General features: G+C 30.0%; 1 protein-coding gene across 10 annotated transcripts in view; it reads right to left on the bottom strand.

Annotated features, from left to right (window-relative positions):
• Positions 1 to 1,728: 1,728 nt before the first annotated feature.
• LOC127288836 (neurobeachin) overlaps positions 1,729 to 26,119 on the bottom strand; it is a 221,068-nt gene continuing 196,677 nt past the window's right edge. For 7 of the 10 annotated variants that reach the window (XM_051316506.1, XM_051316511.1, XM_051316507.1 and 4 more), the window contains 16 exons: positions 24,498 to 24,615; positions 21,788 to 21,890; positions 20,464 to 20,579; positions 15,316 to 15,428; positions 13,244 to 13,384; positions 12,462 to 12,581; positions 12,186 to 12,338; positions 12,010 to 12,082; positions 10,862 to 11,112; positions 10,261 to 10,438; positions 9,319 to 9,399; positions 8,273 to 8,440; positions 7,881 to 8,144; positions 7,460 to 7,656; positions 4,969 to 5,120; positions 1,729 to 4,883 (listed from right to left, as the gene is read on the bottom strand). In XM_051316506.1, coding sequence (XP_051172463.1) covers positions 4,793 to 4,883; positions 4,969 to 5,120; positions 7,460 to 7,656; positions 7,881 to 8,144; positions 8,273 to 8,440; positions 9,319 to 9,399; positions 10,261 to 10,438; positions 10,862 to 11,112; positions 12,010 to 12,082; positions 12,186 to 12,338; positions 12,462 to 12,581; positions 13,244 to 13,384; positions 15,316 to 15,428; positions 20,464 to 20,579; positions 21,788 to 21,890; positions 24,498 to 24,615 — 2,319 coding nt within the window. In that variant the 3' untranslated portion in view covers positions 1,729 to 4,792. The remainder of the gene's footprint in view (positions 4,884 to 4,968; positions 5,121 to 7,459; positions 7,657 to 7,880; positions 8,145 to 8,272; positions 8,441 to 9,318; positions 9,400 to 10,260; positions 10,439 to 10,861; positions 11,113 to 12,009; positions 12,083 to 12,185; positions 12,339 to 12,461; positions 12,582 to 13,243; positions 13,385 to 15,315; positions 15,429 to 20,463; positions 20,580 to 21,787; positions 21,891 to 24,497; positions 24,616 to 26,119) is intronic. The other 3 variants (XM_051316509.1, XM_051316515.1, XM_051316514.1) reach the window with 1 other exon arrangement.

The following is a 26,119-nucleotide window of genomic DNA, read 5'->3' as shown; positions in this document are numbered from 1 at the left end:
ACCTATTGTATCAAATACTTTTTTCGTCACATTTCATGAAATATCAAAAAATTCTGTACTTATTTTGAAGCATATTTTTTTCATAAAGTGTCATCAGTTCAAGAAATGCCATATTTCACAAAGTTGCTACGATATATAGGTTTATACAAATATATTTATTATAATATTAAAATTTTTTTATTTAATTTCTCAGACTTAAAATATTCAACCCTAAAAATAAGTAGATATTTAACCCTTCGAGGTCACACTGGGTGGTTGCCACCCTTAGTCATTTTTAAGTGGCTTTAATTTGGAAATGGTTAATTTACAGAAATCAGCAAAATTTGTGGATACATTTCAATGCTTTAGAAATCTGTTTCCTTATGTTTTGAATAAAAATGTAAAATCCGTGTTATCGAAAAAATTTCATGAATCTTTCAAGTTTTCCAGAAAAATATCAAAAGTTGAAAATATTGATGGGTGACAACCATCCAGTGTGACCTCGAAGGGATATAAATGAAGAAATTTTCTTTTATGTTTGATTATTTTTGAATGTCAAACTCGAGATAATTTAATTATGTGTTGAATATTATTATTATTATTATTATTATTATTATTATTATTATTATTATTATTTGTAGATATATCAGTTTTTATTTCATGTATAGTACAAGTTTTAAAAATATTGTGCACTTTCCTAATGAGTACATATCTGTATATTAACTGGAGAAAGATGTAAGAATAAATATATACACATACATATATGTTTATAAGTGAACACATTTTTTAATTTAAAAAATTTACCGTTATATAATATGTATTTTGAAAAGACAGAAATCTTTATTTTTACTAAAAAATTATTATTCTCGTAAAATATTTCAGCACAAAAATCAATTTCTGAATTAAAATTTTTGCAACCCTGAAAAGGGAATATTGATATTCATAAAAGTTGCAAAATTTAGAATTTTTATTTCGAAAAGATGTGTTTGATTAAAACTTGATTTAGCTTTCTTGGAAGAATTCAAACAGCTATTTACATCTCACGAGAGGTGACAGTCGATTGCTTAGAATAATTGAATAATTCGCAAAGGAAGTCTTACCATCAATACGTGCAAAAATATTTATAAAACTATTATTGGAAATTCCAACTTTATTTTTTAGTACTTTATAAATGTAGTAAATACTAAATATTATCCCCTTTTTTACGAAAGCCTTTTTCTTATGAGTATATTCTAGTGTTCAGGATTGTTTTGGAAGCTTGTTTCAGAATTTTTTTAATTCAACTTGTTATAAAATGTGGGCAATTTTCTTAAAGTGTTTTTAATAAATTTTTTCAAAATTATTTAATTGCACACTTGTGTTTTCAATTTATCGATCCTGAGATTGAAGTAGAGTGTGGGGAAAATGTTTCTTAATAATATTCTTCGATTGTGAGAATTATTGTTTTACAAACCTGAATAAGCAGTTTTATAGGTGGATGCTGACATTAGCTTCGTTTACTGTCTCGTAATGGAATGGCAGGTTTCCCAAATATTTTCTAGAATTTCATGTTTCTCAACACTCACCTGAATTGTTGTGTCTCTGCCCTCTATCGACAATTTTCATGGCGCAACTTTTGAATTTCTATGTGTGACTGTGCCTTAAAACAAGACACAACAAAAATAACAGCTTCTTGTTTGTGCTTAGTTCAATTAAATTTAGAATTATAGAAGTTTACAAAATAATGTAATTTTATCTATGCCTATTAAATTATTTTTATTATTATTTTATTATTATTTTATTACGTAATCTTTACAGATTATTACTAGTTAGTCTAGAATACAATAATGTTAAAACGTTATAATAATCCTAAGTATAAAATAAGCATTAGAGCTTGATTAATTAGCAATGACTTATGTACTTTGTCTCTATGTATCCATTAAGTGGCGCAAATGAGGTGTATGCATATGCATGGCAATGATAATGCTCGAATTATTATTTTTGTCAATATTTCCTCACAATTAGTAATTCTTGAAAAATGAAAATTAAAGTTTCAAAAATCGACTCGCCTCATATTGAGCTTTACAAAATGACCTAATTAATGTACTAGTGCTTTATAAATGTATATTGCACTTTCAACAAGTTTCTCTCTCTCTCTCTCTCTCTCTCTCTCTCTCTCTCTCTCTCTCTCTCTCTCTCGCTCTCTTTCTAGAAATGCATCAAAGATTTTAAAAATAATACAAGAAAAATGATATTACTAGCTATTAATAATTAAGTTGCGTTCACCCTAACAATGATATCATTGTTATAAATATAAACATTAATGACGCTACTTGGTCAACGAGGGAATTCGTGAACCTCTCAAACCTTTACATACACATTATGTCGCATTTACAAGTACAATTACAGAACCGGCGATCAAAATGATGGCTCTTGACACATAAATATTAAATACGCGTACTTTGTCGAATATACAAATCTATATTTCGCACGTTAGTACAATAATTTTTCGAATATGCATCTTTGCATCTATGTACGTATATTATTAGCAACAATATATATATGACATATAATATATGCAAAGATACATGTTTTTTATTTATATAAATATATACATATGTATGTATACATATTAGCTATTTAAAATAGTAGCATTATTATTCTCAGACAGAAGTTGATAATTATATAATTTTTGGACAGAAATTGATTTGAAATAATTTCTTTTACATAGCAATATGGAGGGAATTGGCTTGTTTCGAATAATTGCAACATACTTGCTTCGCACATCTATGAACAAATATAAAAAGTTTTATTCCTTTTTTCTCTCTCTCTCTCTCACTCACTGAACGCATTTTTTTTATTACGATTTAACTCGCAATTTTTACACATAATATTGCGTACGCATATCTAATTTTCTTTTTTGAGTTTTTTTCCTTAAATAAATATTACAATCGCAAAAACTATTAATGAAACTTGTTCTTCAATATTTTATATTTCATTGCGGTTAATGTATGTCTCTCAAATGCAAGAATTGAATTTTTTTTTGGAAAACTATAATTTTAAAATTGAAATTGCAAAATTATTCATTTACTTAATTTATAATTATATTACTTATCATTTTTTCTTTTCCTTTTTTCTTCCTACATTTCACTTATATTTCGCAAATGTGGAAGCTATTATTTTGTAAAAGCATTACTAATTTATTCATCTATATCAGCTCTATTACGGTAAGTATTTTTTCCTCTACACTCTCACTAATAGTGACTGTTCTTTTAAGTAATAATAGTATGGGATGAAACGAAATTTGATTTATTCACTTCTGTAACGCAACTAAAAAATATTTTTACATAAACTAATGGTATGCGAATTTTTATTTTTAATTATATTGCATGTAAATTTCTAATTATGTGCGCTATCTAAAAGAACAGTTTCTAATAGTGTTGAGCAGAATAGATATTATTTATATTTATTACAGCCAGCAGACAAGGTGCAATTTTTATCTAAAGTCGATGTAAAATATTTTGTATAATTTATAACATAATACTTGCAAGCCGTGCCTACATATGTCGATCAAAAGTGATACGCGCAAGATGCTCGACAGTATTATTGAAATACATATGTAACGAGGACAAATAAAGTTTTAACAAAATGCCACTAATGTCACGTATATTATAAAATGACGACAAGTTAAAATAGTTTTCAATATCATTCTCGAAAGGTGTTTTAAAATAACTTCCACACTACATACTATAGGTAGTCAATAATTATTAAAAATTAAATTGAAATCATGCGGGAACTTAAATTGTCTGGTTATCTTATATTTTTTTCTCTTTCAACGAACTTTATTCCACATATCCAAAAGTAGTGAAAAAAATAAAGTAGAGAAAAATTTTAATATTACTCTTTCATTTATTTTGTTATCCTGTAACACGTTGCTTACTCTCTTAATCAACATTTGACGAGATGTCGAGTTTCTACTAATTCATCGCTTTATAAGTAAATTTTTCGTTATTAATATTAATATTAATATTATTATTATTATAAGTCTCGCATGCGAAAATACTAAGAAATATCCTCACAAAGTTAAGCTGGACGGCTTTGATAAAATTAGGATCTCTTTAAAGGACGCGAATCTTGTTTGTGTGTGTATGTGTGTGAAATTGGAAGTGCTAATCTGATTTTTTTTCTTTTCTTTAATGCAAAGTGTTGATTGGTTCATTACAACATACCCTTCAGGCTTCTCTAACAGCTGAAACCTTTCTATGAGCGGCAATAATATTGCATTGGCGCGGAACAGTGCAAATATACTTCAAAGGCATTATGATTACAATGTACAGAATACGAACGAAGATCGTATTTACATGGAATGCATTAAGCAGTGATCGTCCAAACCAACGCACTCGATTACCTACATAAAAATAAGTTAAGCACAGTTTGGCATCATTTTACAGCGACTCAATCAGTAACTTGGGCCGCAATTTTTCACGATTGTGAATGTCTGCGCGCGTGTATGCACGAAAAATTTGCAAACACTCGTCATGAAATCAAGTCTCCATAATTGACTAGTCTTGTATTTATTTCTCTACACGTCACCTCAAAGCGTCTTTTAAATATTTTCTTCTTCAACTCTTCCGTATACGTCTTTATCGATGTTTAATATAAATGGGAGAAAACAAGGACAAATAAAGCAATTTTTCTCATTAAGTACATTAAGAGAAAATTGTCTCTTCCAGCAGAGATCTGAACTTATTTACTCAATTGGAGGAATTTTTGTCTTGTTATTAATGCAACTGCAACAACTTCTTTTCATTTATTTCCAAAGAAAATGATAATTTCAGTAGCGATCCTGATACTCATGATGCCATCTGTTGAAATCGATGTGGAATATTACGATAGATCCATTCGCTAATCCTGCCAAGAGAAATCTGAAAATAATGCACACAATTATTTTTTCATTATTATTATTATTATTATTAATAATGCAAAACTGAAGTTGAATCAAATAAATACCTTTGATCATAAGAAAGCGCCAAAGATCTCACACTACTCTCACATGATGGAAAGGCATAAAGTAGAGCAAGATTGAAAGTTCGCCATACTTCAACGATTCCTTTATCGCCGGCAGTCATCATGTATTCTCCATCTCTACTCATAATTAAGCACTGAAATGTATCAAAATGAGTGAGTTATAGTTGACATAAAAAACTTAAAATACCATTAAATACAGTATTTAAAATATAGATTTTAAAATACTTTAAGTAGGAAAATTTTATTTTCATTAATAAAGGTGTTAACTGTTAATAATTTCTCCCAACAAAATTTATACGCTTACCTACCATTGAAAGGAAAAAAATAATAAAGAAAAATAAAAATTTAGTGAGAAGAATACAAAAAAAAAACTGAATTTAAGAATAGTCTTGTCAAATTGTTCTTCTTGACTGCTGCGTGCGAAAGGCACTTTTAAATCGGCGTGACTGTTTGAAGACTTCATATAACAAATCAAAGAGTATAAATAAATAAATAAAACGGTAAAAAAAAGTCAAGAAATAAAAAGTTTTTTTTATGTTTAATGTCTAGAATTAAGTCTTATGAATAAAAATCCCTTATGAATTTTCACTTAATTTGTTATAGGAAATCCGCAAAGTGTCCAACTGATTAAAAAGTGCCTTTTGGAAGGCACAACGCACAATAAGATCTAAAGTGACAAAAAAATTCTTTTTATTTATTTTATTCCTATACAATAATGACCAAAAGAAATTCTGATTTTGATAAATATAATCCAATCATCAGGCAAACATATAATCTAAACAATAAAATACATTAAATCGAATTTGCAATGGATTGAAATTTGTATAATCAATTAAAACAGTTTAAATAAAATTGTCAACACTTATAAAAAATTATTATTTTTAAAATATCTGTAATCAATATATATAATATTTATTAATAATGAGTCAAAATTTGTGAAATCAATATTGTCAATATTTTTTTAATGCTTGAGAGTACTTCATGTAATATACGTTACTTTCTTCAGAACAATAAATAAAAAATATAAGTTGAACAGTTTTGCTATACATAATTTTGAATATTTATACAAGTTATTGTTAAAAACCTTTCTTCTGTGAATTCTGAAATTAGAAATTACTATTTTTCTATCGATCTATACAATAAATCTTTCTGATCTTTGGTATTATTATAATATGAATATTTATTATTTAAAAAATAAGTAATTTGTTAAAAATATATACAATTTATTTAAACAAATAGAAATAATCTTTACATCTCTCTCGACTTAATTTTTTTTTTATTTATAGGTATTACAGTGGAACCTCGATTATCCGAACCGTAAAACATTTTATCTGAACTTTTTTTTGTCTTTCCGAATCATAAAATTTATTTATTTTTTTCATTTTTTAAATTTCATCATTCAAATTTTGCTAAAAAACGAATAGATTTAATTTTTCGAAGCAAAATAACAAAATTTATTTCAAAGAAATCTTTAGAAAAACCGTTTTTTATTTGATTAATATGTATTTATATCTAAAGGGTATGTGGGCAAAGAACGTTTTTTTGTGGTTTGAAACTTTCTCTGAAATAAAAAATAATTTCGGGTTAAAATTTTGGAGAAATGATTTTGTTTGGTACAAGGAATCTCGCAATAAATAGTAAAATAATGGATTTTATCATAGTTGATTCAGCGGCTACTCGTTCGAACGGGAGCTGTTTCCTGGAGCAATGACACTTTTTAAACTTCATTTTTTAATAATTTAATGCAAAATTATGTATTTTTCGGAGAACAGCGAGACTCCTTGTACCCAAATCTTTCATCCCTCAAAATTTTTAATAAAAATCTTTTCTCATTTTAGAGTAAGATGTATACTACCAAAACACATTGTCCCGTACTAGGTCACGTGGGAGGTTCCCACATACCCTTAATTATTATTTAATAAAGATTTAATTTAATATAAATATTTATGTACATTTAATATTTTATATTCAATTGAATATATATTGTTTAACTGTGACATTGTTTTACTTTAATTATATAAAAGCATTTGAAATTTCTATTATCCGAATTTTCGATTATCTGAACTCAGTCCTGTCTAGGTTAATCCGGATAATAGAGGTCAATATAAAATCATTTTCAAAAATACACTATTAAGGATTTTAAATTACGCTACATCGCAAAAAATTGAAAAAAATGTATTACTTAATACATTTTTTAATAGAACTCGACATTTTTCAACTATGAAAATTTGAATTTATTTTTATTTATCAAAACTTGAAATTTCGTTTTAATTATTCCCCAAATATATTGGAAAATAATAAAGTTTAAGTTCCTCTTTGAACAATCGCCATCAACTTAAGCAAAAAAATGAATTCAATTAAAAATTTAATGAATGATCAACTATACAAAAATCATCTAAATAGAAATTAGACATTACAAATTTAGATCCACTAGAAATTCGACCTTATGAAGTTTAGGAAATGTAAGTTATACTTGTAGGTTATCATTGTGTGATTCATATCGTAGACGTTTTCCATTTATGGTAAAGGCTGCAATATGTCCTCGTTCATAGTTAATGACAACTAAGCCTTCTCTACTTATTGCCAAATTTTCTGGAGAAGAAAAGCCATTTGGAGCTTCTAGAGATCTTAGAAGGTCACCAAAAGTTGTGTGAACTAACACTGGACCATCTGAAAACAGAAATCATATAAAAAATCATATTTATAATTCTTATACCTTCCTTTACTTTACATTCGCTATATTTATACAAAATTACAGTTAAAAAATATGTTATCCTTATAAAAAAAAGAAATTATAATAGTTTTTCTTTGTAATATGTACATGCAAAAAAAATCTGAGGATTTTACTTATAGAAAAATTGTAATTTTTAATGGTTAATTATATAAAGTCATACAGTGAGAGCCGGAAACCACAAGCCCAAGCTCCACAGAGATGGCAACTGCTGTTACAGGTTGCTCGTGGCCAGTGAGTGTAGCTCGTGGTGCAGGGGTCTCTCCTTCTCCAACAATAGTTTGTGTTCTTGCATTCCAGTGCCAAAGAAGAACTGTACAATCAGCGCTTCCAGAAGCAATGTAGCAATCTGTCATCGCGTTTAAGTCACTTCGTGTTAAGCATGTTACCACTCCATAGTGGCCAAAAATTATCTGAACAATTTTAGCTGGAAAAAATAAAAAATTGCCTTAGTGTTTGTACCCAGTTATTTATAAAAGTACATATATCAGTATAAATAAACAAAAATTTAAGAAATTTGCCCATTTTTTAAAGCTAGTAGCAATTAAAATTTACCTGTTTCAGTCGAGAAAACACGAAAACTGTTGTCCCAAAATCCACATGCTACTATGAATCGACTGTCGATGGTCGTTATGAAGCAATTACTTCTGATTTTCACTTTTTGGCTAAAATTATCACCTAGATGTCGTCGCAGAGCCACGTTTGAACTGTTTGTAGCTTGTGCTAAAATTTTAATGGAAACATCATCATTATAGAGTCGAATTTTTATAAACCTAATTTTATAAAGTGTGACCTGGACAGTTAAAAGGGACTTTACGTCCGAAAAAATCGATTTTTTATTCATTTTTTCGGACGTAAGTTCACTTTTAATTGTCCAAGTCACAAGCAGAATTTACCGCCTAAGACGGAGATGTATACATACATATTTCGCTCATGTAGGACTTAAGAATATAATTTGATACTTCTATTAACAAATACAGAATAATGTAGTTTTTGTTAATAGAAGTAACAAACTTTATTTTAAAGATAATTTTTAAACAGATTCATAGGTGAGCCAATTTACTCTACATGAACGAAATTCTCACGGGGTGCATTGAACAGAACATTTAACAGAACTATTATTTAATCGAATTTTTATTCGTCAAAATTTTCATTTCATTGGGAAGTTTAAAATTAATCACTCAGAAAAACCACGTTTAAAAATTCGACTAAGTTGTAATTTATCTCAAGTAAAAATTCAGGTTAATATAAATTCGATTAAATAAAAATTCATAGAAAGACAATTTTTTTTACTGATTTTTGACCTCTCCCCTCATTGTGGACACCAAAATACATTGAATCATGGACATTTTTAACCCCCCCCCCCACCTTCTCCTTAAAGTGTTCACGTGGTATATGGACGACCCCTAATATTAGTTTGGTATAACATTATCTGCTAAGCAAAAATTTTGTTAAATAATACTTCTCTTAAATAAAAAATCTACAATATGTGGGTGTAATAACATTAGTACATGAAAGTCGATCCTCTGAAAATTCGAAATAATGCATTCTAGAGAATATTCATGCGTTTCAAATTATAGTTTTTTAAAATTAAAACTTACACAACATTGGATCCATTTGAAATGGTTGATGGACAACTTGAACTTGAGGATTGTCAGCATAGCTTGGAGATTGCACGGAAGCTGTTTCAAGATAACATGATATTATCAACAAACAATATTGGAGTCATTCCACTTGAAGTAGACAACTCAAATCAAGTATAGTCATTTTCAGCATCATATTTAAGTGATTGCTATTTTTTTAAATGAGTAAGTAAAAAAAATGACTTTTGATTTTCGTTTTGAAATATATAAATTAAAATTAACAAATCATTTTCATCGATTTAGACCATTTAGAAAAAGCTAAAAAATTTAAAAAAGTTTTTTTTTTTGTTCAAATTTTCAGTATTGTGCAACCGATAAATCTTGTGAAAAATATCAATTGCATTTTGAAACAATGAAATTAATAAAAATGTACATTATAATTTTTGTTCTACAATGTGTTATTCTATCCATTTAAATTTGAACAATGTAAAAATTCATATAGGTATTATGAAACATTAACATTACAATAGAAAATTAATCTCTTCTAAATAAAAACTATTAAATTAAATATTTACAAAATTATGTGAAACACATTTGTAAAATTTAAACAGTAAGTTATGATATTTGAACAGTTGATATTTAGGTTATTATCTAAAAAATACAAATTAATATCATCCAAAAAAGTAAGAAACTCGGAAAATGTATGAAATTTTCTAATCCAATAATTATTTTGGGTAAAGAATCAAAAATATGAATTACTTATACTTTTGGTCATTTTTAATATCTATATCTATTAAACCATTGAAACGTCCAATTGAAAATATTTAAAGTTTAATTGTTTTAATTTAGCTATTTTTAAAATGAATAGCGCTACTTGAATGTGGTGATGAAAATTAACAAGAGTTAAGCTTTCAGACAATATTTAATATTATTTTTCTATTTATTTAAATGAATACTTGCCGGTATAATTTAAATTCCACCTATTGAGGGCAAATTGATGACCAGTTGTTATTGTTACAATGCACGGATTAGGTACTTGTGGAAGTGTATTTGCTGAAATATGACAAATTGGAGAATTTGAAGGAAACTTGGCAGTCATGCAAACATCATCTGGGATGCTGTTGAACATCATCGGAGTCTGTTGAAAAATATACAAAAATCGTTTCATTTATTTTTCAAAATTTAACACACATTCCATTATTATTAATTAGTTGGTAATATTTTATCTATTATACTAAATAAAAAATTCTGCTTTTTTTAGTGTTAATTATTTTATTATACTCCTCCTCTTAAAGTTCCTAAAAAATATTACTATAAAATACATTTGTCAGGTAAAGATTATATTAGGTGCTAGCTGGACGGACGTAAAAATTGATAGAATATTTTCAATGTGCTTGAGTGCACATTCAAAAATTAATTTGTGCGTTAGAAAAAGAAAGTAAGTGAGACTTTGCATATATAATTATTTTCATTTCTCTTTGCAATGGAATAAAATGATATAGTGCGCGATGAATAGAAAATGTGTTTGACTCGAACGAAGAAAATTTTTTCTCGCACTTACAGTACTTTTCAAGCGCACAGTATTTGGAGAAGACTTGGAACTTGTTAAAGGCCCATTGAGACTTACTGCATGCATTGCCGAATTTCTAGGTGGATGAGGTTCCAAGAGAAGCTGGGACGGTGTTTGTCCGAAATTTCGAATTTGATTTTCTATAGCTTCTTTCATTACGGCATCTGAAATTGTTTCCAAGTCAACACTTCCTTCATAGGTCAAGTAGTAGAAAACATTTGTCGCTCTTACAGCTTCTGGTCCTGAAAAATGATTAACGACGTTTACGTTCTTTCTATTTCAAAATACATATATATTTAAATAATTCGCTAGGACAAAATAAGAAGTGAGAGGAAAAGAAAATTATAGTTCGCTTTCTCTGGAAGTGTAACATCATGATGTCAGAATTGCGCGGTTCCAGCTAAAGTTACTGCCGATTTATAAGTGGCTCCGGCTCATACGACGATGTTCCCCTACTTTTTCAGTGTAGATTCTCAGGTTCTGTCGCTTTCGTTCCCCAGAGAAAACGTGTTACATATTACGGGTGGGATTCATTGTCGCGCCTCGAACACGTGCCTAATTGGTTTGGACCAGGCCCCAGAGAGGAAACTAACAAAAACCATACGATGGCTATGTAATGCAAGATCGAGTCCCACTCCTGGGAGATGCATCTTCGAGGAAAAGCCGGATATAGAGGCGCCACCGACAATTACCTCTGGCGTAAATTTAATTTCACACGACTCGTCATCTTCGTCATGGTTTTCCACAAATAATTGTGTACATCTTTCAAACTTTAAACTCATTTTCTAACATTTAACATTATATTACATTTGGGATATTTCATGCCAACATATGTGTACGTTCGTATGAAAAGAGATCTCTTTGTCCGTTTTATTTTGTCACTATTTTTTTCGTAATTATAAACACGCTATAATCATATTTTTAATTTTTAATAGTATGAGATATAATGGTAGATTCGAACTTTAAACTCGTTTTTTTCAAAACTATTGTAAATTGAAATAAGTTTCAATAAACTCTCCATTGTTAAGTAAGTATAATTAAAGAAAAACAAATGCATTTCAATTTCAAACAAAATGTTTGGAAATTTATAAATTTCTTATGAATATAAATTTTCTGCAAGTTAGTTAGTTAAAAATTACCTCTCTGCTTGTATCCAAAAATTAAATCTATCCACTGATGAAGTTGAGAAGAAACAAATTCGGATTCAAGTGCCTGAAATAAAAAATGAAATAATTTTTAATAAATTTAAAATAAATAAATACAAAAATAATAATAATATTTTTTAAATATTGTAATTGGTTACAAACATATTTACCATTCGATTTATACGAACGAATTCCTCTGGAGACGTTGCCCAAGGTGGTAATTGGACATCTCCAACAGAACTACCGTCTTCTTGAACACCTAAGCGATAACGATTGCTATTGACAAATATTTCCGGAAGAAAGAAAAATTCCGGAATCAGTTCCTATAAGAATAAAATGTTTCAATTATTTGTTGCCACAATGTAGTAAGTACATAATATATACATATATATATATATTACATATCTTCGACAAGATTAAAATTTATTTTTATAAAAAAAACCAACCTTGACGTCAGACGTATCTCGTTGACAATTTTTCCATGATAAAGCGATAGAAGAAAACAGTCTATTAGGATGATCGAATTTTCCTCCTTGAAGAGCTAAAAAGAAGGTGGTCATCGGTTCCTAAAATATAGAAAGTGAAAAAATCTAAATTTTAAACAAGTTTCAAATATATACATTCAATAAATTTGCAGGAATCTGAATAATGTTGAATGAAAGCGAACAAAAAATAGTGATGATAATAATGATTCATTAATACTGACAGATGCAGATATTTTATTGGCCATTTTTAAAGATTTTTACAATATAAAGATGCTTTCAACAACATGTGTCACAATGTCAACTTGTTCAATCCTTTCAGTATTGAATATAGTTTAGAATAATTATAAATTATATTTCAACAAAAAATTTTTCCAATGTCAAAAAACAGTAGAGATTAATTTACTTAATTATAAATCAAAAATATGCAATTCTTAACAAATTTTCTAATGAAAGGCTTCTGAAAAAAAATTGTCAAAAACAAAAAAATAAACATATACTTTAATGGTGCAATAATTATTCTTCAAATCATAATTTATCAATTCCTAAGTTATTATTGTACCATTGTGTTTTGAACGCCAAATGCAATGAAAATCGTTATTGTCATCCTATTTTGTGACAAAAGAAGATAAAATTTTATCAATATAATATTTAATTAGTATTCAATGAAATAACTAATGTTATTTCTTTCCAATTAAAATAAACAATTGATAAATTTATCGAATCAAAAAACTAATTAAACTAACCACTCGGATGAGCCAGTTGAGAACGAAGGCTGCAGTGGAGTAGTGAGTTCCATAATGAAAAGGTGGTATGCTTTCATGTTCCCAAGTTTGAAATCGCTCTTCAAAATAAGCTTTTCTACTGGGATTTAGAGCACCAATCGGCTGAAACAAAAAATATTACATGAAATTATTGATTTATTTAAATAGGGTAAAAGTTCTCAAGTGAAATTTTACAAAATTTTTTTCGACATATCCGGCACCCAGATAGCACGTAAGTTTGCAGCAACTTTGCAGCAAGGTTGCCGCGCAATATTGCCAACCTTGAACGGCAAACTTACAGCAAGCTTCAAATGTCTCACCTGACCCAAATTGTATGGTAAGATTACCGAAAGATATCAGTATAATATAAGGTTACTGCAAGATTACACAATAAGATTATAAGTAAGTTTGCTGCAAGCTAGCTGCACGGAGAAAAATTGTTCCGTACATTTTACTGAATTTTAACTGAAAGTTGGGATATAGTTGCACAAAAGGAATTTTTCAAAATATTTTTTTTATTTTTTGTAGTGATGACAGGTAAAAATTGATATGATATTTTAATTTATTACAAGCTAGTACTGTAAATATATGAAAAATTTGAATAATTAAACATTGGTTTATATTACGATAACTTATACATATGATTATGTCGACTATTAGTCTACAAGAAATTATAAATCAATATTTATTCAGTGAATTTCTCAAAAAGTTGCTTTTTGAAACGATCGTTTCTTAATATTTAAAAGTAACCAAAAAAACCTGTGCTATTTATCACTTTTTGATGAATCTTTTATTTAAAACATGTAGTCTTTAATTTTATATTTTATCAAAAACAGACCTTAATATTCTTAGCTATTGTTCTAGTTTATGTATACTGCTAGTACCTTACGGTTTCCCGAACTGAACTTGTTATAATATTTTATGCCTTTTGCATTTTACTGTACTAATTATTGAAAATTACCGTTTTGCTGTTATATCCCAATTTTACCGAACTAAGTTCAGTAAAACTCTCGGAACAAATTTTCTCCGTGTGGAAACTATTATTAATTTATTATTAAATTTATTAATTAATTAATTATAAATTTAACTTTAGATACAAATTCCCTTTAATATATGTATTTGGGACCATAGCTGGAAGGTAAAAAAAATGTACTGCGCAGCCCTATATGTTATAGAATTGAACTGCGCATAGTTTTTTAGTTTTGCAAAAATATAGTTTTGCAAACTTGCAGAAGACTTGCAGAAGACTTTCAGCAAACTTGCATTGCAAGCCTGCAGCTAGCTTGCAGCAAACTTGCTTCAAGCTTGCTGTAAGTCTTCTGCAAGTTTGCAAAGGGTGAGACATTGCAAGTTTGCAGCAAACTTGCAAAACTTGCAATGCAAGTCGGCTCCAAGTTGGCAGCAGACTTGCGTTCTATCTGGATGCAACCTTTCAGTAAGCTTATCATGCAAGTTTGGGTCATCATTCATTAAGAGTGTTGAACGGTCTCTGAAATTCTTTGGCAAAGAGGGACCTTTAATTATCGCGCCCTATAAAAGCGGCACTGGGTGTGAAAATGGTAAACATTGATTTTAAAATATTTTTTTTCTCTAAATACAGACACTTTTTACAAAATCGGTCAAAACACCAAGGATCCTTATCTTATAAATTTCCTAAATCCAAAAGGTTGTGCGAATCCATGTAAAAAGGCGATTTGCTCCCTGCTTGGTGTTTTGGCTGATTTTGTAAAAAGTGTCCGTATTTCGAAAAAAAAGTATTTTAAAATCAATGTTTACCATTTTCACACCCAGTGCCGCTTTTATAGGGCGCGATAATTAAAGGTCCCTCTTTTCCAAAGAATTTCAGAGACCGTTCAACACCCTTAATTAATAATGCACTCATTGTTCCTATTTTAAACAGAAAATTCTGTGACTAATTTTATATTCACTGGTCTTTAAACCATCGTTTTCCTGATAAATGAAATAGTACATTGTGTGGCAAGTGGCGGAAAGTTGTCAATTCCTGACTGAGCGCGAAGTTTCCGCACGAGAAAGGTATATGGATTAATACCAACCTTGGATAAGTCTCGATAATTGCTTGGCAATGTAAGATCAAGTTCTTTTGTTTCATAATTTGAAAGAATCCAAGGGAATACTGGATACTGGTTGAGATCATTGTAAGTTCTCCCTGAAACAACCAAAAGAATTTCTTAAAGTATTGTTATGTGCATATTACAGTATATTTAATTTAAACGAGTTAAAAAAAGTTGAAAATCTTAACTACTATATATATACAGTTTTCTTACTCTTTCGCCAATCAAATTTAAATTAACAAGAATACATAAAAATTTGTAAAAGACACAACTGTGGAAGCTTAAGTGATATTCAAATTCATATGGTATTTCAATTTACATAATACCCGCGGTGAATTAATATCTTTAATTATTATACATGTTGTTTGATTATATTTAAACGTTTTGGTATGAACTTTGTTGTTTGTTTGTAATCATGCTTACTCAGGAAATAGATAATTATTTCAAATTTAAAAATAAATTATTTACACATATTGAATGAATCGAAGCAGATGTTTCTAAATGATCCACAATAAACATTGGCATGTGTTCACATGACCCGCAGAGAATGTAAATTTCAATTTGAATGTGAAAAATATTCTAATGAATATTAGATTGATGAAAAATAATATATTTGTTTTGCCGATTTTTCATTTGAAACCAATTAATTGGTCACATAAAATTTCGATTCATAGTAAAAATTTGATTAAATTAAATTTCAACATGTTTTGTTAATATCAAACCTACTAGAGACTGCATAAGAATTTTATTAAGTTGACATAATGAATTACGTTCACCAACATTATCTTTTATATGCAGGTGTATCTGAACTCAAAGAATGAACGTTACAAAATTTAGTCACAAAAGCTATACACGAGTTGACTAAACATCTGTTGATATAAATGTTATATGTATATTAATAGCAAATAAAAAGGAATTCTAACAACTTGAATAAGTCGTTACTTCTTTGTATAATAAAGAGAAAAGGCACACAAACATTTCATTTTGTAATTTACTAAACCGTTCCTCTAGCTCGTATTTCTTTATTAGTAAAATCCTTAAGTGTCACATGGGCTTGAAGAAATAAAAAAATGTTGTAATTCTCTGGCGCCAAAAGATAAAAACTAAAATGTGACCGATGGAGCGTTATACGTGGAACTTAAACAAGTTTGAATGTGAAATCTATTTTTAAGAAAAGTGCGTGCCTTGAGAACAACTCAATGGGGCGCGATGCTCCGTTTAGTAAATGCATAACTCAAAGCGTGACGGCTAATCGCTCTTGAAATTGTCACCTCGGAAGCTCTCACTTTTACATTTCGGTTTTCAGGCTTTTCGGTTAACCCATGGAATCTCATTCAAAATATATGTATATATATATATATATAATTCATATATGTATACAGCCAAATGTAATTCTTTTCCTGTTCTTCGCTAATTAAAGTACGTCAGCGAGTCTGTCATTCGTTACGAGCATGTTCTCCATGCGTAACACAATCGCTTAACATCTAGCTTGAATTTCTCCTTCTCATTTCCTCTGCTTCTCGCCCTTTAATCATTCTTGGAAGTATATATATTTCCATTTTCCGCTTTTTAAAGATATTCATGCTGAATCTTGTTAGACATTTTTTTACAATGGCAATAAAATATTGACTATAGTTATCACTTTTCAGTGTAAATAATTAAATATTTTTCATGAAATAATAATAATTGTTGAATTTTTATATCGCTGATTACAAATAATCTAAATCAAATTATAAAAATAAAAATAATAAAGCTGATAAGAAATGTGTTATATTTTTTATGAATTCTGGATAACTATATACATTCTAGTAGATTTTTCCGTAAAAACACGTAAGGAAATGAAAAATCTCAAGCCGCCACAATATATTTTAAATCAAGCTCCAGGACGTACAATCATATGAACATATGGAGGTCGACAGTAAATAATATCATAAGAGACCGCGCGTTATGCACCAAAGTCATTATTAATGCGTGCATCCGTGTGGACGAGGGTTTCAAGAAGACTTTCCGTCAGTGACAGCTCAGCAATGTATCTGTGCAACAACAGCAATACAACACATTTTTTGGACTCTCTTTTCGCTTGGCGTTGTAAACGACCCTGATTTAAGAGACCAAGAAGACAGCTCATGTTCATTCCAATCTTCTTTATATCGGCACCCGAAACTGAAGCGAGCTAAATTCAAATGTATACGCTGCTTAAAAAAGTGTATATGCACACATTTTTTAAATTAATTAATTCTCACGGTGGTCTTATACAGACTAACGGCATTCGAGAAGATTCAATAAGTGGAACATGTATTTCTCAAATAAAGAAGAACCTTCAAAACGGATTCATATTAAGAGAGGGGGAACGATTAGATCCTCAAAAACAATTTAAAACTCATTAAAGCGTGTTTCAACATTTTTGGTAAAAGCATGAAAGTTGTTATCTAATGATTCAAAATCATACGCTTTAGAATTTGTGTAATATATCATATATGATTGAATCTCTATAAAAAGTCAATTTATCGTTATCTGTTTGGTCATCAATTTTTAAAGCGCGTTAATTTATAAAAAAGGAATGAAGAAAATATTCTCCATTAGCGTTTGCTGAAAAAAGTATTTTAAATAAAGGGGGAAAAAACATTTGGAAAGGTTCCTGAGGACAGAAGGGAACCGTGGGCGAAAAATCTAGAATTCGTGTTTGTCCCCAAAGTCGCCGTATGGTTGTTTATCTCTTCCTATCGCTATCGTGAGGACCCGAAAGATAATTCACAGCCGCTTAGAACCGGCGGAGATACGATCAAAGATGAATGTAAGGTCCTGTTGGCAGCTGCTGCGGCAAATATACGCTGCCAGGAATCGCTAAAAAGGTATAAAAGAGAAATGAGGTGTGGAAAGCAACCAGTGGTCGAAGCTCGATTTCACCAAAGAACCGTAATAATAATCTTTATTACAAATATTGTAAACCAGATTCTTACATCATCTTCATATTCCAAATTTGACATAAAATATATTTCAGAAAAGTTCTTGAGTGAAAACTATAAGCAAAATTGAATATGCACTCCAAAAAAATGATCCAAGCTATTAAATAAATCTTCAGTCATAGTTTATCATGAAATTATTTCTCCTTAGAAATAAAATAGGTTCCCAACTAGAATGTAAAGTTGTTTCGTACTTGAGGAATTCCGTTCCAGTTATATTATTGAGAAATAGTCTTCAATATTAAACTGCGGTTTATCGAAGGCAAAGTATTTAGAGAATTTAAACTTACTGAGTATTACAACATTCCGGTGTTTAACTGGTGTCGACAGAAGCAAAGTACCCTGTTAATTGCTAACTTTATAGTCTGCATGTTTTGCCTCTGAAATTTTATACTTGAAACGAGAGTATTAATCTTTCAGTTCTAAAAAATGTATTTCATAAAGAGCTGAAGAATATATTTTATTTGTCCTTTTTGAATACAATTTTTGCTTAAATATAGAGCAACTAATTTTTAAGTACTTGTTTGTAGACAAAATATTATGTTCAAAAGATTACACTGTGGGTAACAAAAAAATGATGATGTATTTATTTAAAAATTACTGTGTTTATTGAATGTTTGGGTGTCAATGAACAAGAAAATACAAAAAAAATATTAATTTGTTCAATCCCCTAAAGCACATCTGGGGTAGTAAACTACCCGCAAAAAATTCAAATTTCGCGGTATTTTTTGCAAATTTTGTGTTTTTTGTTGTGGTTTTTGTAATTTTTTGGCGATATTTTTTTGATCTTATATCAAAAAACGCTATCTTCTTCCATATAAAAAAGGAAAAAGGAATAAAATTATTTATAATAATGTTATTTTGCTTTAAATATGAACATTTTAGCAACAAAACAATTTTGGGGTGGTTTTCTACCCCAGATGTACTTCTACGTATGAGCCAGCTATGTTGTGCTGTCTAGGGTTAAAGTATCAAAAAATGGTTTTTTGTCACTGTTTCAAGTACTATATGTATAAAAAGAAAACGTGAAGGCATAAAAAGCTTTTATAGGGTATAAAAGAAAGCTTAAATATTTAATTTTAAGACCCAAAACTGAAAAGTCATGTGACAATTGGGGAAACCTGTATTTATAATGCATATAACTCTTAAAACCTAAACCCAAACACTCAATAAACACAGTAATTTTTAAATGAACACATCATCATTTTTTTTGTAATATCGAGTGTAATATGAAAATTATTCTTCTGATAGTTTGGGTAATTTTCCTTTCGACACTTGAATACATTTTTCAATTGAAAAAAGAATAATATGATATAATATGATAAATAAATATATAATACATTATCATTTATAATTGTATAGAGAAAAAGTAATTACATGTGAGAATCCGCGTTCATCTTGTCAGTAAGTGAGGGTAATTTATTTTTGCCCCTATATAACATGACATCTACGACTTTGAAAATTGGAGAAATTAAAGATTATCTTTGATCATTAAGTCATTTTGTGACATTTTGTGACAATGTCAAGAGTTCGAGATTTTTACTAATGAATATATATATATTTAAAAAAAAACATAACCATCAATAATGCGCGACTCTATATATGAGAATTGTGAAAAACATATCGCGGTTTGCCAAAACAGAGAAGGGATCGAAGAGACTGATATTAAACCGAATAGAAACAAAGAGACTCACTCCATTCTTTTGTCAGGGACCCCAGGGAGAGGATTACCGCGGACGGGGCAGACTGGAATACGGATTACGCTTCTGGGGTTGGAACGCGAGCAGTATGCTCTGATTGAGAACATCCCTAATTCGGGCCGACAGAATCCATCCACCCGTGTGCAGCCATAAAAAGCCCACTTTCTATATGTAACGTCTTCACGAAAACGAGAGGAGCGAGAGATACGTCAATGCCGGTATAACTGCTACGTTTTTCAACACAAAACGGTGTACGTTGGAATATTCAGTCGAGCTCAGATTTATTCTTCTACCTTTCTGCCCCTCGACTACTCCCTTCAGTTCTCCAGAAAAGAATAACACATTTTTTATCTTAGGCGCAGCGTAAATATTTTTCTAACCTTCTTTGGGTGACGCGAGTTCAAATTTAATGAGGAGAACTTACATCTACGATTGAAAAAAATAATTAAATAAAATAACTTTCTTACCTGCCAAAGTATTGAGAAACATAAGGTATTCAAAGTTGGAGACTTCACGCCGTTGCCACCTTGCCGTCATATTTGACATTCTGAACATTTGACGTGGTGTCATTAAAGAAGCTCTTCTGCAAAGTGAACAAAATATTAATGTCAATTATTTCATTATAAGTGCATAATAAAAAAATTAAAACTTGTCATAAAACCCTGTAATTCAAGATAGTCGTGTAATTGCGACCAAGTATTTTCACGCTTAATTCTAAAGTTATCTGTTTCAGAATTTATACATATAAGCAAGATTTTTAATAGCTAATTAGATGGCTAAAAAAGCTGAATACATTCATTATAGATGAAACCATATTTAAAGTAGAAAGTTGAAGAAAGTTAATTTTGAGAAAAAACTTAAGCTCAACTTTCTTATGTTGGTATTGAACATTTTGGAATGAATTCAGTCTACAAACTTTTATTTCTCAGTTATTTAGCTACATTTTTGAAATAAAACTATATCGTCCGACAGAAATATTTGATACAATTTGTAAATATATTATAAACATTTGGCTAGAAGAGTAAAGCGAAAAAGTGAAGCGATATTTAACATTTTTGGGCACATTATTCGAAACTCGAGGTTATATTTATGCAGACTGGAAAAGAAGAATGGGAATAAATACATTATTACTCGCGATGTCACTATAACGAAAACGCTTAAAACGTTACAGCGAGTAGGATATAAAGAGGTGGAGGAGATGAGAAAAAGGAGAGAAATAAGGGAGAAAGGTTTATTATTTTTGTTGGTCAGGAATCTCCCTTGGATCAGACGTCGGACTCTCGAACCTCGTATATTTATGGTCGTCGTATCTCTTGCCAGTTTTCTCCTCCGTCTTTCTTTCTCTCTCAGTTTAATAGATGGCCAGGCTGCGAACCTGTGTTCTTGCCGCTCGAAGAAGTGAATATAACTTGCGCCAAGAAACGAAAGAGAGGAAAGAAAGCGTAACCAACTTTTGCGTTCATATAATGAAAATATTTAAAGAAAACGCCCAACAGATTAGATATCGAATTATATGTTGAAATAAAAATCCTCTCTCTTTTTTGTTTCGTTCATATATATATATATAATTATTGCGAGTGAATTTTTATACATAATCGATTGAGGTAGAATGAAATAAGCTTGATTTCGTCCCTCCGATTTTTAAGTAGGTTCGCGGAATCCAAACTCAAAGGGACAAAGAAATTGTGGAATGCACTGAGCGTGTTTCGCTTCAAGGACTCAAAGTGGACCGGAATCGCGAACGAAAAGGAAGGAATTAAAGGGTTTCTGCCAATTCTCTTTATAGCTTACCTAGTCTGCGGAATCCCGTACTTGACACCCACACCGGTTCGCGGCAGCGCCTTGATCACCTTTTTTACTGTCGCTTGATCCGGGAGGGCGAAGAAGATGGAGGCTGTTGAAAGGAAAAAAGCGTCAACTTTTGTATAAGTAAATAATATTCACGATTTTTTACGTGTAATTTGCTCGCACCTTTCGTCAAAGTTTTTTATGTGGACACGGCCGTAGGTCTCTTTCTTCAGAGCGCGTTACAAATATAATTTACTATAAATATTCAACTCGAAAGGCAATCGAAACATATCAGAAATGTAAATAAAGTGAAAAAATGCCATTTAACATTTAGCCCCATGGTGTGTTTTTGGCTTGGACAACAGATACACAAAATTTGACTAAAAATATTTAGAAAAGAGTTTCAGATTCATTTTCAGCGTCCCCAAATTAATTAAATTAATAAAAGTATATCCAAAAAAATACACAAAAGTTGAAACTTACGTCGTCGCAAAAATTTACAACTTTATGGTCACAACACACTTCACGTTATAAGCGCGTCAAAAATGAACTGAATGACGTTCATTTCTCGTCCCAAGGCCCTTCTAGAGTCCAAATTTTAACCCTGTAGCTACATATTTCCGTTTTAAAGATATATAGAATTTTAATGGTTTTAACAGTTTAACATTTAGCCCCAGTCGCGCCTATTTTACAATAGAAAACAAAGTATGGACATCGATGTTCCTAGGAAAATGTTCAGAAGATTGTTAAAACCTTTCAATAAAACAAATTTCCGTATAATTTATATGCATGCTATTTTAAGCGTTTGATGAATCTAAGGTATAACTACTTTCTAAATCTGAATTATAGTCACTTTTGACTAATTCAATAGCACCGATTCGTTTATTAAATGAATTAGTAACAGTAAATAAATAATTTTTAGTCAAAAATGTCTAATTCATTAGTTATTTTTTACTACTTGAAATAGGGCCAATTCGTTCAGGGTTTTACTGTTAATTTCTACCAATTCAGATTTAGAGAGTGTAATTGATTTTTGGTGAATTTTATCACTCAAATTAATAATTATTAGTAGAATTTCAATAACTTAGTCAAATGGTATGTGTAAGATTTTCCTCTTTGACATATAAAAAACAAGAGGGACGTCCCCGTCCTTATCTTGGTGGAAGAAGTCTATATATTCATTTCACGAACATTTATGCTTCCTCATAGAAAATGATTATTTCTATATTTATTTCTTTTTTTTACTTTTCACGTCATTTTTTTATTAAATTAGTAAACTTTTTTAAAAATTAAACATCTATTTAATTGTTCTTATAGGGGTCGTCCATAAATTACGTCACACCTTTTTTACCATTTTTTACCCACCCCCTTCCCCATGTCACACACGATTGTGTACGTTTTTAAAGCGTCTATAAATATCATCAGATGCAAAATTTTAAAATTTACATTAAAATTTAATACCAAACAAATTCAAAATAAAAATCGAATTTGAAAATTATTGGTTTTACAATACTTCTTTTTTCTTCACTCTCCCTTGAGAAAGCAAATGCTTAGCAATAATTTTTCTTTATTATAATAGTCAAATTTTTTCTATTTGGTAAATGAAAAAATTGTTAAATTAATTTGGTTTTGTTTGAAGAGAGGGATATTTTCTATAGGTATTTGTATATATTTTTTCAATAAAATGCTTGCTTCAAAAAGAGCATGGGAACTTGGGATTAGATTAGAATCTTGTGGACTTGAAGAATTTATATCGCGACAGGTAAAAATAATAAGAATACTTTTGGCGCTTTCGTTAACAATTTTGCAAAAGTCTGTCCTTGTCTAGTTGGTCTGACTCCGTTTACACCTTAAATTCAGTCTCAAAAATAGGCTGAAATCAAGATTTCTTTTTTAGTATGTATGTTTCTTGTTTGAATCAATGATTTTTCAACAATTTTTTTTAATTCTTGTTTTGTGCAACTTTCTTAAACATTTTCTGGACAAAAAATTATATAATTATATCAGTGTGGATTTTTTTATAAAGCGCTGATCATGTACGTTGAGAACTTTGCCATATCCATAAGTGATGAAAGTGTCAATGCAGAGCTGAACCGAGGCAACCGCGAACTGGTTAAATAAATTGGTCACATAAAAAGGCATACCGTAATGCGCGATGGATATTTATTGTGTAAAAACAAACCAGAACCGAAACACCTCGCGGCGAGTTCTGGATGCCAGCAAGCTCTTTCAGATTAGAGTGATTCGTGTGAAATAAAGCGGAATTTATTCGACTCTAGAAGAAATGAAACGGATCGCAAATTGTTTTATCAAATTAAATTTAAAAAAACTGGCAAAATTAAATAGCTATACATCATGTTAAAAGTGATTGCACCAATAAGATATAAAATAGATCAATTATGGTTTTCCTAACTTTACTTTATTGTTTTTATATAGACTTTTAAGTAGATTTTATACAATATTTTCTGTAAATTTATGGATTTTCTTGTAATTATTTTACAGAAAAAATTAATAAACCCATAGAATTCAAGGGAAGATTGTCAAATCTGTAAACCTTATATATTATGTATAAATGATATAAGAGACAGTTGCTGCTAAACCGCAAATAAACGAATATAATTGTCCAAAAATAATTTCAAGACTTCTTATTCTTGAATTCTTATTTTACATGCATTTTAGAAGAATATAAAATGAAATTTTATATGTAACTTACATCTGCTGGAAAGGAAAATCTCAATTCCAACGTTTTGCAATAGGTAAGATCGTGTAAAGATGGCTCGAATTTCCGAGAAGTACCATTTTCCATGCAAATGATCACAGTACTTTAGTATCTGAAACAAAACAAAAGGAATAAAAAAACTGTTCGGAGAACAGAATTTCATTTTTTACATATTTGTAAAGTAAAGAAAGGTATATGCTGCTCTAAAAAACTGTTATTTCTGTTTTGAAAGCAACATTCTAGAAATTACACTAAAACGTCAATCGAGAACAGACGAATGTGCAGTGCTGTTCTCGATTGACACGATTTTTATCGCTCGAAAATAAAAACACTCAGGGCCGTATGAAGGGCCTTACGCAACAATGTGAATTCTATCTAGGGGATTTTCACTAGTGGGGCACTGAATCCACCTTAAATTTAAAAATCACAAGTACGACTTTGGCGTCAGTCATAACCTAAATTCTACCCGCTTCCCCACTTCCCTTCAAGTGTTCCCTTGCTCTGTTCTCGATTGACGTTCTAGTGTAATTTTATTGTTTTCAGTACTGATATAATAATATAGAAAAAACTTTGCGTGACTCTTTTCTTCATCTTTATTATTAAAAGCTGTACACTGCAAAAAGATTAATTATCTTATTTTAAGATGTTTTGGTAGCATTTTCAAGACATTTTAAACATCTTAATGTCTTCAAAACGCTACCAAAACATCTTAAAATAAGATACTTCTTTTTGCAGTGTATATTAGTAAAATAATACATAAGATAACATTTACGTAAAAGTATTTTTTAGCTTTATAAAATTCCAGTTATTTTCAAGTGTGATTGCAAATGGTTAAACTATATACCTATAACCTCTGAATTAATGTTATGCGTGAAATTTATATGTATATTTGTTTAACTAATTTTTTAACGTTATAACTCTCATAGCATAACATTAAGGGCCCATGTACGGAAGTCTTGACATCTTCCTTCTGGAATTATACCGTGCAAAAAGGATGTAAAAGGATATTTATTGTCGAAAAAGGATATAAAGTTATCCTGCGTATGCACTCAAGTGTGATATAGTGAGCACGAGGGCAGATTGCAAGATGGCCGACAAGGTGGGAGGAGCCTCCTGCCGTGTCCAGAATCGATCCCAGGACTTTCCGGACTTGCGCTGCACTCATTGCAGAGGAGAGAAAGGAGTTACATATACATATATAAAGAGACAAGAGTGAGTGCTTCTCAAGGAAAATTAAGAGGAACCAGGCACAATGCCAGTTGCAAAGTAAATCCTAATTTGCCGCATCCCCATACCAAGGTTTTCGATTTTTGGTCCTTTTAATGAGCAAATAAAATTAGCTTCGTTATAATTTCGACATTACTTGATTATTCTCATTAACTCTCATCCGTTAGTTTTCGCTGCTGCTGAATTTTCAATAAATTCAAATATTTTAGACAGATTTTAATACTTTTTTTCTGACTCGCTGTTGTACAAATGCTGTCAAATTGATTTATAGCAGAAAGACCAAACAAACAAGAGCAATTGGGAAATCTATCTCAACAGTAGTAATATAAGAGTAGCATCTCAAGTGTGTGTCATTGACAAGTAGAACAGAATGATGATGTTTTTCAGCA

The sequence above is a fragment of the Leptopilina boulardi genome, unplaced genomic scaffold (assembly GCF_019393585.1).
Source record: "Leptopilina boulardi isolate dan_hultmark-lab unplaced genomic scaffold, ZJU_Lbou_2.1 LbouV2_396, whole genome shotgun sequence".
In the NCBI taxonomy this organism is placed as follows: Eukaryota; Metazoa; Arthropoda; class Insecta; order Hymenoptera; family Figitidae; genus Leptopilina; species Leptopilina boulardi.
This window is presented reverse-complemented; position numbering and strand designations above follow the sequence as displayed.